The sequence below is a fragment of the Hipposideros armiger genome, unplaced genomic scaffold (assembly GCF_001890085.2).
Source record: "Hipposideros armiger isolate ML-2016 unplaced genomic scaffold, ASM189008v1 scaffold_42, whole genome shotgun sequence".
NCBI lineage: Eukaryota > Metazoa > Chordata > Mammalia > Chiroptera > Hipposideridae > Hipposideros > Hipposideros armiger.
In genome coordinates, this window is record NW_017731392.1 from 4,457,472 (window position 1) to 4,477,010 (window position 19,539).

A 19,539-nucleotide genomic window follows, 5' to 3' on the forward strand; every position below is an offset into this window, starting at 1 on the left:
AAGATTTCTCCTGGTGTGTTTTTTGTTTTGGTTTTTTTTTTTTACTTTTTTTTTTTCCTGGTGTGTTTTATAAAGGCATAGGAGCACAAGATACATGAAGCACATCGAATGTGGATTACCTCTTAATTGCCTTTTCCAGGAGGAATCACATAGACCAACAGTGAGCTAAGAAGAATTCTTCCTCAGGACAAAGTGAGGACACTTACCGTACTTTTATTGAAGCAGAGAGAAAATCTTGTGTACGGCTGTACGTCGACATTTTCAAAAGCTTACTCTAAGACAATGAAAAAAATGCTTATGATAAAATTTCCTTGGATTATAAACGCCATGTGTACTTACTAAAAAAAAAAAATTGGGGACATAAAAACAAAATTCTATTCTAATTTCGCTTTTAATATTTCGCTGTATCCCTCCAACCCCGTCTTTTTTTTCCCCGCCTTAGTTTCCGCCATATCTTAAATAATTTGTGTAAAAAGTGAGGTCAATTAATAAGTTGGATTACAGAAATGCTCCAAAGAAGAGAGAAGGAGCCATACGGGCCCTTGGGAGAAACCCAATCATAATATTAATGGACCTCTTTGTCCCAGGCCGGTCCTGTGGCGTGGAGTAAGACTTCCTTACATGCGGAGGGATCTTTTGGCGGGGATGGGGCCCTACTTTGTAAGGATAGTTTTCAGATAAATTATTAATGTACATGTTTAGAGTTCACTCTGTCTTCCAGAGCTGCTTGTGGCAGCTCCGTTTATTGACATGGGCTGCAAAGGCTGCAAAACCTGCGTGTCAAAATGAAGGGGTGGGGAGGCGCCATTTGCAAAGCCGGAAGTGATTGAAATCCCAGGATCAAGACAAGTCCCAGTCAGCAAGGGCTTGCCCAGACCACAGTTCCTGCTTATGGTGTCCACTCTGAAGAGCATAGAATGGATGTCTCTCTATTATTACATTGGCAGTAGGATCTTTCCAGCTATTGGTGAGCAAAGGGAAAGAGTGAATCAATCGCTGGGGCGGCAGGCACTGGGGAAGCGCACTAATTTGAGAGGTCAGCGGGGAACTCAGTTAAATGGCCTAGTCTCGCCAGGCCGAGGCAAGGACCTTGCCGGCCTCCGTCCTCTTCCGCTTCCCCCAGGTGCAGCGCGGATCCATCCGCCTCAGCGAGTGCTCCCGGTAGCGCGGTGATCGGCTTTCCGGCAATACCCGGATGGAAGTGTAATGGCCGCCATCAGGGACTCGCAGGCAATGGGGAGCACGACAGGTATTCCCAGTGAGTGGGGCCGCCAAGATCTGTTAGGATGCAGGGCCTTCTAGAGGGTCTGCCAGGGGGCAAAGGGCGAATTTGTGGGCCGTCAGAATCCCCCCGAACCGGTTCAGGGATCCGCCTCTTGAGCTAGGAAGCGCCTGTTAAATAGTCCCGACCATTCAGCGCTTTTGCCTAACTTGCCGCAAAGTTTTTCTAGGAAAGTCGGCTTTTTTACTCGGTGCTGTTGCAGGCTGCTAGAACTAACCTTCCGCCTCTTAGCATGTGCTTGTTTTACGTCGGGGCTTTTTCAACTCCCCGCTGTCCCACAGTCTAGGAGGTGGAGCGGGACGCGGCGACGGTGTGCCTCCGCGCGCCCGAAGGGCAGTGGAGCCCGGGAGGAAGGGGCGGATCGGGCGCGGTGTTTGGGACGGAGCCGGGTGCGCGGCGCTGGAAGTACCCACTCGGCGCTGGAAGCACCCGCTCGGCGCGTTCCGGGGCTAGTGGAGACAACATGGGCAACCCTCAGACTGCACCCCTCAAGCTGTAGGTTCGCATTCCCACTGCAGCCCTACTCGACGGCTTTCCCATTGTGGGTCCAGTCTGTGGTCTTTGGAGGTCTTTTCTTACAGATACGCTCAGTTCTCTGACGCGCGCTCCTTCCTGCAGTGTTGGCTAAAGGCGTCTTCCCTGCAAAACTCAACCACACCCAGTGGCAGATGGATTTCTTTGTAACCGGCTTTCTCACTTGTAGGGTCCATTTTGAGTCTCTCAACATGGTGTCTTCATTGTCAAGTATAAATGGCCTCTTCCTAGATGGCTGTGGTGACTGAAAATAGGGCGAATGTATGTAGGGTAAAATGTTATAACTCTTAAGTAGACAAACGAAACATATATGGTAGCTTTAAGGTTAAAAATGTAAAAGTTAAGGTTCAGTTTTCTTCTTGGATTTCAATTTGGGGGCGTTTAGTGTTTGTAAGCTGTTTTAGCGAAAACATTCGTGGGGTATGTTTGGTTATCAAAAGTTTAAAAACTCCCTAGAAAAATAAAGTCAGTGTTTAAGGAATTCATATGAATGTTGAACTTTGTACACTTGTCACGATGAAACATGAAGACACAAAACATGAAGACATCAGGGTAGGAATTTCATCAACTTGAGCAGCTGCGTGTTAGGCTTAGTTTCCTTATATTGTTGAATTGTTTTTTATGCAGCAAGAGATCTGATTTGAGTTGCACTCTCAAGTTAACATCCTCGGGTTGAATAGGTAGATTAAGATAATTCCGTGAAATACCCTAACATTTTTCAGAGTTCCATTGCTAATCAATAGAAATGGATTCATTATCTTTCAGCAAAACTACTCTCCTGAAATTCATAGAGACACTGCATTATATGAAAATTTTTAGTATTTCATACGGAGGGTCAGCGTAGTAGACTTAATTTCTGTTAAAATTCTGTAAATAATAGGAGCCCCTTATCTAGAAAATTGTTAACAAAAGGGGAGGGAGGGATAAGATATAGGTATCTAACAACCTTTTTTGCACATTCAGGTTTTTCCTTATTGTTGCCATGAAAATAAGTGTAACTATCAATTCAGAGAATTTTATATTTGGTGTTATGGAAGGATAAAAGGACAGCAATCACAATGAATACCTACTGTGCACATTGATAGTGTATGAGCTTTTAAATGCTTGAGATTTTTATCATCATCACACTTCAAATCCTATCCTATCCTCTCTGGTAATAGCATACTGTGATCCCAAAAGTTTTAATATCTTGAAACATTCCATAGGGGATATATTTTAGCATAAATATACAGCTTGACTTTAAAATATACTTTAAACATGCCCTTTTAATGTACTTTTATTGTTTACTTTTCTGTTTGGAATTTTTCTTATTGAAGAAGCATTGTGTGCTTTAGATCACTTAATACAACTGTTTTTCTTTTTTAAATGATAAAAACCTTGAATCTTGCCCAGTTTCCTGCAGTACTCTACTCAGGTTTTTGGCAAAGCTCTATATGCAGAAGAAAAAAGTTAAAGTTGAAATTTTTATTAGTTATCTGATCCAGGTGTGTAGGCTATGAGTATTTCAGTTCTGTGTGGCAGATTGGTTTCACATGGTCAGCAATTTTCATGGGATGTTAGGTATCAGAAGTGAGTATTAAGAGGTTGCATTGTGGTGGTAGAATAGATGGGTGGAATCAAATCCAGATTCTAGTTCTAGCTTTGTGACTTTGGGCAAGACTCGTTTTCCGGTCATGTAATAAATGAAGATATCGAGTTAGATCTCTTCCAGTCTCCCTTCTAAGCTTTGAGTTTTGTGACTTTTGTAAATTTGTGACGTTATCACTGCGTTTCAATGATAACTTATTTGCCTGAGTGCAGAGAGGTTTATTTTTCCAAATTTATACACATAAGTTGAAAATGAAGCATAACTGAAATGGTATAAAAATATTTTACTAACAGTTTTAAAATTTTGATCTTTATTTCCAGATATCACCTCTTTTGATCACTGTTCCTGATTGTGGCTTTGTCCAAGCATTAAATTGTGTGCCTTTTGTTCCTTGAAGAAAGAGGTATGGTAAAATTTGAAGTACTACATTATATAGTCTATTAAGTAGTAAGTTAATATGCTTTAATCTTGGACAAATTAAAACAGTTAATGTATATGAGTTTTCCTAAGTTACAATTTTATTTTTGGTATTAAATAAAATACACATGGATTTTTATTTTAATGTAAGTGGCAAAGTAGTTTTTGGTTTCACTGTTTATTATTTAACATTTCATTAGAGATCTAAAGATGATTTTAACTATTCTTCTAAATATAAAGATGGCATTAAGGGATTTTGGGTAATAAATGATGAAGATAAATATGGTAAGAAGATGTTTTGAAGCTATATAGATGGCCAGAGAATCTTTGTGTTTTGCTCTAGTAAGCACAAAGTAATGTACCTAAAGAAAAACTGTTTATTGTATGTTTATATTATGATTAATGGCATCTACATTATAAGTCAAAAAGACTTGGTAATCACTATAGAGTTATGACTGGTTTTGTGGAGACAATCATCTAAATATCTTAGTGTGGACAAAAAGAAGGAAAATATCTGCCAACAAATCCATGGTATTATAAGGAAAACTTTGAAAACTCAATGGAAAATATTGTACACTTGTTAAAAAAAAACCAACCCTGAAACACAAGTGTCTTGAAGCGCAAGAGTCTCTTGCTGTTTGTGCTGGGTAGGTCCTGGGATACCATAGTATCATGTAATTTCTCTCATCAAATGCAGTAAGTATACCCATAAGTATAATCCTAAATTAGGAGTAAGAATATGTATGTAACTACTAAAATAGCCAAAATAGACAATACCAACTTAAATTGTTACTTTAGTTCCATGAACTTGACTAGCATATGGCTTTCTTTTCAGAGCCATTTTTCACAAAGGCATGGTTTTTAATTTTATTAGAAGTTAATGTCTAACAACTGCCATGAGTAGAGAGCAACAAAGCTGAATTGAGATACCAGGTTATCATATATGTTTATTTGCCTGTGTAATTTCTTCCTATATAACATTTGTTTGACCTCTTACCACATGAGATTCACATGGGTATTGTGTTGTTCTGGAACTGAGAAAGTAAATGCTGAGTGCTAAGAATTTTCTTTACTGTGTTTAATCCAAACTACTCAGACAAAGTAATATGATGAAGAATGAAAGCTTCAAATATAATGAAGTAAAAAGAGGCTGCTATGTGATGACTGACCAAAATGATTTGGATTATTCCATCTTGAAAAACTGTGAGCAAAGTCTGACTAAAAATTTAAAATTGTGATTAGTATGACTGTATGAAACAAGTGTTAGAATATTAGAAGGAAGGTGCATGACGTGAAGCTTAAGAAAATTAAGTGAGCTTCATATGGGTCTCATTTCAAGAAGTGGTAATAGCAATAGCTGAAAACAAATATTGGCTTTATAGAAAGTCAGACAATTTGAAAATGTAAAACGTCAATTAAAATTGTGTTGGAGGTTGTGGCTGGTGGAAGACACACACACACACACACACACACACACACACACACAGAGTTTTTGTCAACTCTGTATCTCTACATTTGGGGAACCATGTGAGTGGTTGGTGGGCTGTCAATCAGTCTTATAGTCTTATAACCCAAGCTTAGTCATCCCTATTGCAACAGTGATTGCCTGTTACTCAAGCTGACCCAATCAGAATCCTTTGAAATTGATGTATGAATTCTAGGAGAAAAATACTCCCTTCTCTCTAAAGTTGTTAATTTGAGAGGGTGCTAGTGACATTCTTTCTCAACATTTGTGAGAACCCCATCTGTAGTAGGAGAAAGTAAAGCCACATAGAAATGGAAGATGGATGGACATAGATTGCTTGTTTCAGTTAGGGACTGTAGTATGAGATATGAGTGTTTTTCTTTTGATTCTGCCAGCTATCCTGGTATCCTTCCCAGTCCCTTGGGCCAATATATAAGTTAGTTTGAATTGGATGGCAGCAGAAAGGATTTAAGATCTGTAACTTCAAGTTGATTATTTACATCCATCTACAATTTGCCCCTTTCCTCAACCTTATAAAAGATGCCCTTTATTCTTTCATTGTTCATGCATGCATGCAGTCCTTCCTTCATTCAACCTAACATTTATTAAGTGTCTATTAAGTACAAGTATGTGCAACTGCTTGAATAGTCAAGGATTATATATACTAGGCTGAGTGGATGGCGGACTTTGTCGAAAGTAGCACATTTTTGTATACTTAGGTTACACAGATCAATAAGCATGTGTTGAGAATTACCAGTGCTGTACTAAGTATTTTAGTAAAATGTAAGAATAAGAGGAGTTCTTTCCCTTCAAAGGGCTTAGAGTTAAGGCATCCAGATTACATGAAACACAACATAAACAGCTAAAACATAAATGAGTGCACAGTTGTATGGTATGGATTTTAAGTCTGAGTTCTGATAGGAAGGAAGTTATTGAGGGCTGGTCCAGTCTAGGAAGGTTTCTTGAAAGAGGTATAACTAAATGGGTTTTGACTTCTAAGTCGGGTTTTGATAGGCATGGAGAATAATTAAAGGATAGAGTGGAAAATGATTAAATCCAGTGGTTGATTCTCAGTCCTGATATTACTTTACAGAGTTGATCAGTCCCTGATCCTGGAAACACTTTCTTCACATGCTTTCAGGATACCACTCTCCTGATTTACCTTTAGTCTCACTGGTCATTCTTTCATTCTCGCTAGCTGGTTCTTTCTCATCTTTTTCCTCTAAATGTAATATTGTGTCTCAACCCTCGAGGCTTGACTTCTCTGTTTACTTACCGATTGGTGATTTCATTCAGTTCTATATACAGAAATACATATACACAAAAAGGTACCCACCAATAACTCTCAACGTTTTTATCTTACACCTAGACCTCTTTACTATACTCATATATTTAACTACACATTCCACATTTTACTTGGATGTCAACTAGAGATCTCAAATTCTGCATGGCTGAACTAAACTTTTTTTTTTTTAATTTCAAATGTTCATTTTTAAAATTAAATTTATTGGGATGACATTGGTTAATAAAATTATATAGGTTTCAAGTGTATAATTCTATAATACATCATCTATATATTGCATTGTGTGTTAACCACCCAAAGTCATGATATTCTTCTTGTTATTCTCCAAACATTTTAGGCACACTTCACACTCAGGGTGTCAGCACTTACTATTTCTTTTCTTGGAATGATGTTTGCTTCAGTTGCTTCAGATCTTGGCTCAAATAAGACCTTTCCAAGTGAGGTTTCCCTGACTCCATATTTTAAATGGCAACTTTCTGGTTCTGCCTATTCCCAGCTTTATTTTTTTCCACCGCACTTGTCACCTTTGACTATATTATATAATTTACTTTATTACCTAAATAACCAGTAAAATGTTAGGTCCATGAGGGGAGGGATTTTTGTCTGATTTGTTTGTTGCTGTATTCCCAATGCTTAGAAAAAAGACTGGCACAGATTTGGTACTAGCTATAAGCTCAGCTCTATGCCAGTTGCTGGTGATAACAGCAAAGAAATGACAGATGTCCTTATGCTTATGCAGCTCTTGTTTCAGCAGTAGAGACAGAAAATAAATTGTCAAATAAAGAAAATATTGCCAGACAAAAAATATTACAAAAAGAAATACAAGGCGGCTAAAATAGAGAAGAGTTTTTTTCTGTTTGAGGAGAGGATGGTGTATAGGTTGGAGAAGGCCTTTTTGAGGTGGTGACAATTTGAGCTGAGACCTAAAAAATGAGAAGGGTTAGCCTTATGAAGAACGGGAGAAAGAATATTTTAAGCAGGGAACAGCAGGTGCAAAAGCCTGAGGTAGGAAAGAGAGAACTGAGACTGGTAGCGGGCTGCAGTGCATTTACAGATGGGGAGAGTGGTGTGAGATGAAATTGAAGAGAAAGGTCCAGGACCAGATATCACTGTTCCTTGCAGTACAGGCCTTGACAAAGAGATTACATTTTATTTTAAGTGCCTTCGAAAGCCATTAAGGAGTTTTTAGCAGGGAAACTGTGATCTATTTATATCAAGATCACTTTGCTCCTGTGTGGAGAATAGATTCAGAAGAGGATGGTGGGCAAGAGGGAAGCATGGAATGCCAGTTAGCAAGACTATTATTTTAACCCAAGATAGAGTGGGCTAGATGACAGTGGAGCTGGAGAGAAGTCAATATGAGTTATGGAGATAGAATTGACAGGACTTGCTTATGGATTTATGTGAGGAAAGAAGGGAAAGAGAAATCAAGAATGATTGCTGGATTTCTGGGTTTAGTAACTGGATGGATTGTGGTGTCATATATAAGATGCGAAAACCTGGGGAGTGGGATTTGTTTTCTATCTATAGAGATGGGTGTTATATAAAGCCAGAGAAAAATTCAACAGTTTATATTATTTTGGAAATCTGAGAGGAAATTTATTATATGTTGATACTGATACATGTTCTCCCAATCAAGTAGCAGTAAATCTTTTGATTCTCCCCCTCCCCTATGTGTTCCAAACTTAAGTAAAATCTCCCTATTCTCCTAAATCACTGCCACAGCAAAATGACAAATGGAAGAAGAAAGGAATGAGATGAAGATGATCTTTCTACATTCAGTGGCCTTTATTTGACTTTGGACAGATGACTTCTGAGCAACAGCGGTTCGATGCCTGGCCTAAGCTGAGCAACCGCTGAGCTACCAACAGGTGGCAGGATGGCTCAGCTTAAAAAAAAAAAAAGTGATTTCTGACTCGTGTGTGTGTGTGTGTGTGTGTGTGTGTGTGTTTAATCAAATTTCATTGCAACAAGAAAAGTTTCCATGACCTGAGCATTTACTGTAAAGTGGTTTAATCTGAAATAACAGGAAGTCAGATATTTGAGTTGAAAATAAAGGAATAAATGAATTAAGAATGTGTTAGGTCCCTGAGTATCCAATCTTGGTTTTTGTGAGGGGTAAATGAGAAATATGATATAGAACTTGTCTTTAAGAAGCTTATAAATTATCTTGGGAGGTAAAACAAGAAATGAAATGATGTAACTGTAAAACAGTTTGTAATAAAGTGGTGCGCAGTGGCCATCTTTTAAATGGATATTCAGAGAAGGTAGAGATTAGTGTGTGTTATAGAAGGTTTCCTATTCCTACAGGAGGTAGAATTAGAAAGGAAGTTTGACCAGTATTGAATTCAAGATAGAAGAGGATGACAAACCTAGTGAAAGGAAACTATGAACAAAGATAAAGGTGTATGTGTGCGGGGAGCAGAAAGCATCTTATATATTGGGCACTGTGTGTGTGTGTGTGTGTGTTTATGTGTATGTATGTACACACGTGTGTGTGTATGTGTGTGTGTATGTGTGTGTGTGTATCTATCTCTCTCTCTCTCTCTCTCTCTCTCTCTCTCTCTCTCTCTCTATATATATATATAGTGAGTAGTCAGAGTTTCAGAGAGTAATAAGACATAAGATTCACCTGAACCAGGAACAGCTTCTGTATTTTAATTTTTAATTTTCCTCAATAATTCATACTCTTTTGTAATTCAACTCCTTCATAATTTTATACCATTGTCACCTGCCTACCTGAATGGCATGTGGTTCACATGTACACTAGCATTTTGAACATTTCTAGATCTGTACTTAATTACATTTGCATACTTAACTCTTCCTTTCTCTTTTCTGTGTTTAAGTTGCTCTTTAGCCTACAACGATACGAAGGGAGCTGGCTTTCATTTTATATATACACATATATATATATATATATATATATATATATATATATTCTACAAAATTTTTTTTCACTTGTTTTAAGATAGGTTATAGCCCCCAGGTAAACTTTTTAAAAAATTAGAGCAGCTAAAAAAAAAAATTAAAATGTGTGTTCCAAGTCATGAAAAAAATAGTAGTTATTTTAAGGGCACTAAAATAGGATCTGGTTTGAAAATAAAGAGTTTTAGGTTTTTGTGTGTGTGTTCTCGATTCCTTTTAGGCAGAATCTTATTTTTCAGTAAGCTCTTCCTGCTGCATGCTGCTTTTGTTCCATATCCATTTATATATTCATATGACCATTTTGCATTGAATTATCTCTGTAGAAAAAATTGGTAACTCTAGAAATACAATAGTTATAAAGAATAATGACTAATTATGTTAGCTTTCCTATCTCTGTATTGTAACCAGTTAAGTTACAGAGCTGTATGCTCAGTCACAAATAGGGCTAAGCTAAAATAGAGTTTTTTAGTTCTTTGTTTAATGTTTAAACAACTAGAATGTAGGAGTAGCACATAGATTCTTTTTATACCATTTCACTAACACTAAAGACTGTAGAACATCTTTGCTTTTAATTCTGTTATACTTGTAGAAAACAAACAAAATTCTAGGAATGGTACTTTTTGATGTAGTGTATTCCATTCTTCCAATCCTTGATGTTTTACTTTGGGAATTGTCTTTTTAAAATGTCTCTGTACCTACTGTGGGATTCCTAACCTGTGTTAACTGTGCCAGTTCTCTGGATTCTCACTTTTTATTTGGATTATCAGTTAGTCCTCTAATTTTCTCACTTCTATTTTTACTCTCTCTCCATTGTATCTTCCTTTCTAGTACCATTCTAATAATATTCCTAAGATATTATTCTAAAATAGTGCTTTTATAACTTCTTTCTGCTTGTGAACTAACAGTGGTTCTTGGTTACCTTTCATGTCAAGGTTCAGATCTGCCCTCTATATAGTCTGTTCTTGACTTAATTTAACCTCCCTGTTATACGTTCTCTCTTTGATCTAGATCCTGCAGTGTTGTAAGAGAAAAATGCTTTTCTTCCAACATTTGTTTTGGTTTTCTGTTCTAGATAACCTTTGCTCCTTCTTGCATATTTAAGTCCCCTTACTCTTTAAAGAATCATGTACTTTTCTGTGAAGTAAACACAGTCAACATTGATCTATCAACTAAATGTCTTAATTAAGGTGTACAAAACAATGTAATAGTTAGACATTTACACCCCTCACAAAGTGATAACCCCCCTCCCAAAATGGGGACTTATTTTAAAGATACAGGATTTCCTAGAATTCAGGGGCAGGAATATACGGCCAGGCCTCAGTAAAGATTTGCAGTGACATTGCCCTCTTGGTTTCAATCAGGGTACCTAGAAGAGCTGATGATTCTCTCCCTATTGTTTTAATTGTTTTTTTGTTTTGTTTTGTTGCTATGCCATGATGTCATTACTTTTAAAAAAAATTGACCTGTTTTCAGTAGTTTGGAGGATGTCTCTCTATGATTTGTCTATGTTTATATAAACATAGGACCTTTCCTCTGATACAAAAATGAGGATCTTTCCTCTTAATTTAGAAATGCGTTCTTGTCTTAATCTTCAACTTCCTTTTTTAAAGACAAAAAAATGCACCATAAATAGCTTTCTAAGTCAGTTCAATACATCCACCTCTTCATAATGTTTTCATGTAAATGTTCTATAATTTACTTAATCTTTTTCCTATCATTTAAGTGATACTGTTGTGCTTTTATTTTTAGGATATATTATAAAAAGTGATTGAGAGTATACTTAGAAAATGTGAAGGAAATTGATTATTTTGAAGGAAAATATAAATTGCCAGAAGTGACCCAAGCAAACCCGAAGGGCCCAGAAACCATAGAAGAACTTGTAAAGTTGTAAGGCCTAAAGTCTAAAGAATTAACAGCCTCCTGTGGTGGTGGTGGTGCAGTCCATGTAATTTTAAGGAACAGGCGATTCTCATGTAATCAAATATTCTAGAGCAGGTGAAATGGTAGAAAGTACTCTGATTCTTTTAAAAAAGTCTCTGTAGTACCAATAGCAGAACTGCTAAAGATAATATCAAAAAAGTAAATTCTAAATAAAATTCTGTCAGATTAAAACCAGAACTTTATTAAAGAATGATATGCTTAACTAATTAAAAAATAGTTCAGCATTATACTTGCTATTCCTTTCTTTGTGTAGTATATAGAAAAAAAAGATTGATGTTGTAACTTTTACTATTTCTTTTTCTTTTAACAGTGTACCCCAAGGTCATGAAGCATATTAATTGAATATCATTTGTTTTCTATGTAAAAGACCTGTAACTTTTCATTTGTATAAAAACATTGCACCTGTAGCTGCTGTTCTGGTGGCACCAGTTCTTTCTACTTACTTTTTAGGTAACATCATGGCTCACAAATTGTTAAATAAAAAATCACTTCTCTTAAAGCGTGAATTTATAAAACATGAATGGCATCTAATAGCCTAATTCTTCATTCTCTGAGTGTTATGTTTGCCATTAACTTTGTGGCCATTGTTACAAGCTTTCCTGCAGTGGTGTGGTTGGGTACCTGTGTGTTGATATGAGGAATACAACATTGAATAATACCTATTTTATTTTTATTTCTTCTCCACCATCAATTTTGTACTGGCTCAGGTTTACTATTTGAAGTCTCTCTAGGAAAAACTCAGTTGGTTTACCACAAAAGTCACTTGCTTCTGTTTGAAATTTCAAAATTTTCTTGGCTTCATGCCATTTTTGATAAAGTTTCGTAATGTCATGGTCTAGAGGCAGAGACTGTCATTCTCCTTACATCCACACGTAGTTATTTGCTTGTACACTATGATAATGAAGTACAGTATGCCAGTGTAGAGGTCATATGTTGTGGTCCAAGGACAACAATTTAAAAAACACCGAACTAAGGATAACCAGTAATCACTATAAACACTTTTATGTATATCCGATGGATTGACTGTTTACTGTGAGTTTTTTGGGTTCGTGTGTCTGTTTATCCATCCATTCTCTATCCGTCTATCGATAGTTGAATAAATTAAAACCTAATATATCTACTGTCTGTTTTCTGTTTTTTCCCTTAGTGCATCTTGGATATCTTCTAAATGCTTGTTTATAATGTATTGTTTTAAAAATTGAATAATATTTCATTGAAAGAAAATACCATAATTTATTTTTGTGGACATTTAGTTATTTTTAATTTTGTGATTTTGTAAACAATGCTGCAATGAACATCTCTGATTGTTAATTTTGGGGATATCCTAAATGTACCTTTAGGATACATTTCTGGAAGTGAATTAAAAGTTCCATACTTTCTCCCCAGATGCTGTTCCTATCATTAATATATCATAGTGCCTCTACTACTGGAAAATGAAATTTTAAAAATGAAGGCATATCAAATGAGTCCAGATTTTTATTGTTAGATTCAACAGACATAAACTTAACTCTAAAATTGCTGTAATAGTCTCTACATGCTTACTTTCACTCAGTTTTTGTACATTTATTGTCATGGAATAGTGACAAACAATTCATGGACTATCAATATGCCGTATTTTTAGTAGCACTGTTTTAGCCTAGGAAGCAACCTAGGAGAAAAAGGTGGTTTGGGATGAGGTTTGGGTCTCATATGTATATGGTTATTTAATACTCTTGCTTTTCGTATGGTTCCCACTCAGGTGTGTCTGGTATCCCCTATTTCAGAGATTCTGTTTTACTTTCTGCAGAGAATAAACCTACAGACCTGCTGTGGTGGTGGAATAGCAGTTACCTGGTATTATGGAGTAGGGAAGGGAATCTTAGCATCTAACCAAAACTCAAGCACTTTTCTCCACATTTCTCTTTATTTTAGTTTACTCGTCCTTTCCTGTTTCTGTTAGTTGGTGCTGCTAGTTCCTAATGCTATTGAAGATTGTCTGCCTGGGATTGTTTTCTTGGATCAGCAAGGTCCTTTGCTGCTTATCTGCTTTCCAGCATCTAGAATTTTGTTGCTATTGTCACTTCTCCTGTTTCCCATTGTTAATTTTTCTTTAAGGGCTTCTTATATATTTATCATGTTGCAAATGTACCCCTTCCCCAGTCTTTTCTCCTTTCTTAACTGTATGAACAAAATATTTACATTTATTTATTATTTTGTAGATTTTTATGTTGACAGATATTTCTTTTATCTCACATTATTTCTTTTTTTTAGTACTTATTGAAAATTTATTTTGCTGAAGTATTTAAAACTTTTTTTCAGAAAGAGTACATATGTGATATATTCTCTGAATCTTTGCATATCTAAGATTGTATTTTCTCCTCATATTTAAGAGTTTTCTTGGGTATAGAGTTAATTCTGGGGTGAAATCTTACCCCTCAGAACTCTGTAAATGTTATTTCATTGTCTCTAGCATACAGAATTGTGAATAAAATACCTGATTAATATTGCTGTCTGGTTAAAGTTGGCATTGCTGATGGAAATTCAAATACCTTTTTAGGTAACTCTTCTTTTTCACCTTTATTTTTTTTACATTTCATTTTTACCTTTTTTTTTTTTAAAGATTTAATTGAGTTGGGGAAGGGGAATAGTGTTGGGGAATTGGGGAAGGGGAACAGCCAAGTTGTCCTTCGATCTTAGTTGTGTAGGGCGCAGCTAGCTCAACTCCCAAGTCCAGTCACCATCTGGCCATCTGACGACAGCTCGCGGCCACTCAGCTCAAGGTGCCGTGTTCAATCTTAGTTGATGGTGGGCTATGCCCACCATCCCATGCAGGAGGGAGTCAAACCTGCGACCTTGTTGTTAGGAGCACGTGCTCTCACCAGCTGAGCCACCCTGCCACCTGTTGGCAGCTCAGTGGCAGCTCAGCTCGGGCGCAGCTCACTGGCCCATGTGGGAATCGAACTGGTGACCCTGTTGCTCAGAGCTCGTGCTCTTAACCAACTGAGCCACTCGGCCGGCCCTCATTTTTATCTTTTAAACTAAAAAATTTTACTGGGATAAATTATAGACACTGAGCTTTATCTTCCCATACTAATAATCTTGCCAGGCATTTGAGGAGCCTTTGATTTTGAAAATTCAGGTCTTAAAAAACAAAACAAAAACTTGATGTAATTTTTTTCTTGTTTTCGAAATCATTATTTCTTTCCCATCTATTTTGTTCTTTCATGGCAGTACGTTCTTGGGGTTTTTGTTTTGTTTTTATTATTTTTTTTTCCAGTCTGTTATTTCAGGTCTTAATGAGATCGCCAATTATTAATTGATTTTTTTTTAAGCTTTCTCTTTTTTCCTACAGTAACTTTCATTGTAGTTACTGTTTTTCACTGCTGGGTTGGACAATAGAAAAGAGATTTTAGGGGCCAGCCGAGTGGCTCAGCTGGTTAAGAGTTAGCTTAAGAGTGCAAGCTCTGAGCAACAGGGCCTCCAGTTCGATTCCCACATAGGCCAGTGACACTGCGCCTGAGCTGAGCTGCTGCTGAGCTGCTAGCAGGTGGCAGGATAGCTCAGCTGGTGAAAGCATGTGCTCCTAACAACAAGACTGCCTGTTTGATGGTGGGCTACGCCTGCCTGCAAATAAGACTGAACTCGGCACCTTGAGCTGAGCTGCCACCGGATGGCTCAGTGGATAGAGCATGTGCTCTTAACAACAAGGCTGCTGGGTCGACTCCCACATGGGATGGTGGCTATGCCCACCCTCAACTAAGATTGAACATGGCACTTGAGCTTAGAGGCCAAATGGTGACTGGTGCCCTCCACAACTAAGATTGAAGAACAACAACTTGGCTGGTCCCTTGCCCCAATTCACCAACACTGTTCCTCTCCCCCAACTCCCCAATTAAAAAGAAATAAAATAAAAAGTAATAAAAAGGTTTCTTTGAGTGTTCCAAGTATTTGCTCCTTTTTGAGCCACTGCATCCAGTAATGTTTCTGCCTACTTATCTTTCTTGATGGCATTGGCAGTTGAGATAAATTTTTAGAGCATAAACCAAGATTTTCTGGTTTTTACTTAGATGCAAGGGAGGGGAAGATAATGTAATGGTTTTCTGACAGCTTGGTGATAATAATTTACCTATGTGAACAAAGGACAGAACTTTTAAGAAGAAGAAGATAGAGATATAGAAAGTGATGTAGAAAGATTTTTCTTTGTTCAGAAATAATTTCTTCTTCACATCTCTCCTGACAGCTGGTGCTAGCAACCCCCAAATCCGGTGGGCCTCTGGACCCAGATCAAAGCTCTGGATTCAGCCTGTCCTCCCCATACCTCAGCTGGAGCCTCTGTCACCCCAGAGAGCTCCAACCAATCTTACTCTGAAGCCTTCACTTCCTCTCCTAAGGTATGTTTAGGGGAGGGAGTGGGCTTCGGAATTATGTTACTCATTTCCTTACTGTGGGCAAAACAGATAGATACCGATTAAATACTGGTTGAATGAATGTCTCCTAGTAGTCCTCTTTTAAAGGGGTGCTTGGCAGTCGGTCCACATTTGTTTTCACTCTTCTCTCTGGACCATTTCCTACCAAATACCTTGCAGTATGTGTGTGGAATATTTTTCTAGTTTCTAGGATTTTTGTAGGATTTTCTTAATTTATTTAATTTTAGATTGTGTTTCAGTAGGCAGTTGGGAGGGGAAGGAAATCAAATGGCTTAAGTTTCCATCTTGATGCAGGAAACTCTCCAGGTTACTTTAAAGGGCCAGTCATACTTTATAGAAATGGTATCATTTCAAGACTTGATGAGATGTTGGTCAAGTTTTATAAGGAAATAATACATAGATAGATGGCAGTAGTTGTAATAGGAGATTTAAAATCAGTAATCCTTATTGATGGGGTAGAGATTAGACTAATGAAAAGAACATTCATTGACTAATAGGTTGTAAGATTAAAATTTAGTAAAATTTCTCTTTGCTGATGTTATTTGATATGTTCACAACATGCAATACATTTTTCTGCAAAGGTAGCAGCCCTAGTATAATTTGCTACCAGGTATCATTTTGATTGCTTCTATATACTACACAGGTTGAACACAGTTGAAGACAAAATAGATTCTCCAAATTTAAAAGTTGAGAGGAAATAAACCCCAAACTATGTAAAATACACAAACTCCCCTCATGCTGTATTGTATATGCCATACATTAAATATAAAAAATATTGGCATTCAACATTAATTATTTAGCAGTTATCAAACTTAAGTAATAGCTAAGTGGATTTCTTAATAATAAGCTGGTCCCTTGTATCAGCTTTGTTTTGCCTATGAGGAAAGGGCATACAGTTTAATGGGTAAACTTTGTGGCATCTGGTTTGGCTGCCATGCATCCTACTTAGTTATTTCATACTTTTTATGTCCTGGAAGGGTGAGTTTCCTGGATGATCAACTCTGAATAAGCAATATATTAACGTATATGTCCTGCCTCCTTTTTTTATTTTTTTATTTATTTATTTTTTTTTTAAAGATTTTTATTGGGGAATTGGGGGGATGGGAACAGTGCTGGGGAATTGGGGGAAGGGGAACAGACAAGTTGCTGTCGTTTTGTTCTTCAATCTAGTTGTGGAGGACGTTGCTTCACTGGCCCAAGTTGTCACCATCATTGCGCTCTTCCCTGGCGAGGCAGATCAGTCGCCAGTTTCTGGATGGCCGCTCACTGCGGCTGCTGGCTGCTCACGCTGGCTGCTGGCCACTCACGCTGGCTGCTGGCTACACATGGTAGCCCATGGCAACCCACTGCCACAGGGACTGCAGCCTACGCCGTCGCCGGCGACTCATGGCAGCTCAGCTCCAGGTTGAGCTGTTGTTCAGCATCTTAGCTGTAGAGGGCAGTGTCACTGGCCCTCATATGTGGGATCCGAACCGGGGCCCTCTGGCATCCCAAGCGAGTTCTTAACCATCGCGCCACTCGGCCGGCCCCTGCCTCCTTTTTTTAGATTGTAAGTTGCAGTAGGGTAAGGACCATGTTTTTGAATCTCTAGCACCCATCAAAATGCCTCACATTCATAGTATATATTTATTAGTGTTAGTTAATTGAGTTATTTAAAATCATATTTTTATACTGGTTGTCAGACATTGGGATATGTGTTTTCTTATAGGAAAAATTTTCACTTGTGTAAATATTTTTGAGATGGAATGAATGGTATTTAGAAATATCAAAATCTGTAATATTTTAGCATTATACATGCATATTTTTGGAGAATTGTGACATTACTGTAAGAAGCACTTTGCCTTTTATAATGAAACTCATGATACAGTTGCCCTTAGTTATATATAATAATAGAGCTTTCTGTCGGTAGACGCCACCGAGTAAGCATCGTTAAAGTCTCCCCTCCCGTGGTCGTCATGTCTAAGTCAGGGTCTCCCAAACAGCCTGAACAGCTGCAGAAGCTCTTCCTCAGGTTTGAGCTTTGAAACAACAGATGAGAGTCTGAGGAGCCATTTTGAGCAATGGGGAACGCTCACAGACTGTGTGGTGATGAGAGACCCAAACACCAAGCGCTCCAGAGGCTTTGGGTTTGTCACCTATGCCACTGTGGAGGAGGTGGGTACAGCTATGAAGGCAAGGCCACGCAAGGTGGTTGGTAGAGTTGTGGAACCAAAGAAGGCTGTCTCAAGAGAAGATTCTCAAAGACCTGGTGCCCACTTAACTGTGAAACAGATTTTTGTTGGTGGTATTAAAGAAGATACTGAAGAACATAACCTAAGGGATGATTTTGAACACGTGGGAAAATTGAAGTGATTGAAATCATGACTGACCGAGGCAGTGGCAAGAAGAGAGGCTTTGCCTTTGTAACCTTTGATGACCATGACTCTGTAGACAAGACTGTCATTCAGAAATACCATCCTGTGAATGGCCACAACCGTGACGTAAGGAAAGCCCTATCTAAGCAAGAGATGGCTAGTGCTTCATCCAGCCAAAGACGTCGAAGTGGTTCTGGAAACTTCATTGGTGGTCAAGGAGGTGGTTTTGGTGGGAATGACAACTTTGGTCGTGGAGGAAACTTCAGTGGTCGAGGTGGCTTTGGTGGTGGTAGTCGTTGTGTGGAGGACATGGTGGCAGTGGGGATGGCTATAATGGATTTGGTAATGATGGAAGCAATTTTGGAGGTGGGAAGCTACAACGATTTTGGCAGTTACAACAATCAGTCTTCAAATTTTAGACCCATGAAAGGAGGAAACTTTGGAGGCAGAAGCTCTGGCCCCTATGGTGGTGGAGGTCAATACTTTGCCAAACCATGAAACCAAGGTGGCTATGGCGGTGCCAGCAGCAGCAGCAGTAGCTATGGCAGTGGTGGAAGGTTTTAATTACTGCCAGGAAACAAAGCTTAGCAGGAGAGGAGAGCCAGAGAAGTGACAAGGAAGATACAGGTTACAACAGATTTGTGAACTCAGTCAAGCACAATGGTGGCAGGGACTAACTGCTACAAAGACGACATGTTTTAGACAATGCTCATGTGTATGGGCAAAAAACTCGAGGACTGTATTTGTGACTAATTGTATAACAGGTTATTTTAGTTTCTGTGTAAGGTATAAAGCATTCCAACAAAGGGTTTTAATATAGATTTTTTTTTTGCACCCATGCTGTTGATTGCAAAATGTAATAGTCTGATCATGAGGCTGAATAAATGTGCCTTTTTTTTTTAATGTGCCGTGTAAAGTTAGTCTACTCTGAAGCCATCTTGGTAAATTACCCCAACAGTGTGAAGTTAGAATCCCTTCAGGATGATGCCAGGTTCCATTTGAAATTTATTTACAACCTGCTTGGGCTTAGTCAGAAGCCATTGTCTTCAGAAACCTTGGTGTAGTTGAATTGACAGTTACTGTTGGTGATCTGGAGCTCACCATTAAAAGAGTCATCTAAGCAGAGTCATGGAGTTTATTTGGTTATTAATGATTGTTGTGACATCCTATGCAATATATCTAAATTAAATTATGGTACCATGCGGGAGACCGGCTCCCACAAGTCCAGGGGTTCCCTTAGGTGGAGACGGAGTCGGCAAGGAAAGAACGCGGAGACAGAGAAGCGCTTTTCAAGAATTAATGTCTCACTTTATTTTTACAGCCT

General features: G+C 38.1%; 1 protein-coding gene and 1 pseudogene across 7 annotated transcripts in view; both read left to right on the top strand.

Annotated features, from left to right (window-relative positions):
• Nucleotides 1–872: 872 nt before the first annotated feature.
• Nucleotides 873–19,539, top strand: part of ZNF518A (zinc finger protein 518A) — a 55,155-nt gene continuing 36,488 nt past the window's right edge. Inside the window, exons 1-5 of one of the 7 annotated variants that reach the window (XM_019639058.1) lie at nt 877–967; nt 1,124–1,249; nt 3,725–3,807; nt 4,918–5,024; nt 15,675–15,825. In XM_019639058.1, coding sequence (XP_019494603.1) covers nt 4,928–5,024; nt 15,675–15,825 — 248 coding nt within the window. In that variant the 5' untranslated portion in view covers nt 877–967; nt 1,124–1,249; nt 3,725–3,807; nt 4,918–4,927. Of the gene's footprint in view, nt 968–1,123; nt 1,259–1,666; nt 1,782–3,724; nt 3,808–4,917; nt 5,025–15,674; nt 15,826–19,539 lie in introns of those variants that run through there. The other 6 variants (XM_019639056.1, XM_019639051.1, XM_019639055.1 and 3 more) reach the window with 6 other exon arrangements.
• Nucleotides 17,802–18,941, top strand: LOC109380945 (heterogeneous nuclear ribonucleoprotein A1-like; annotated as a pseudogene).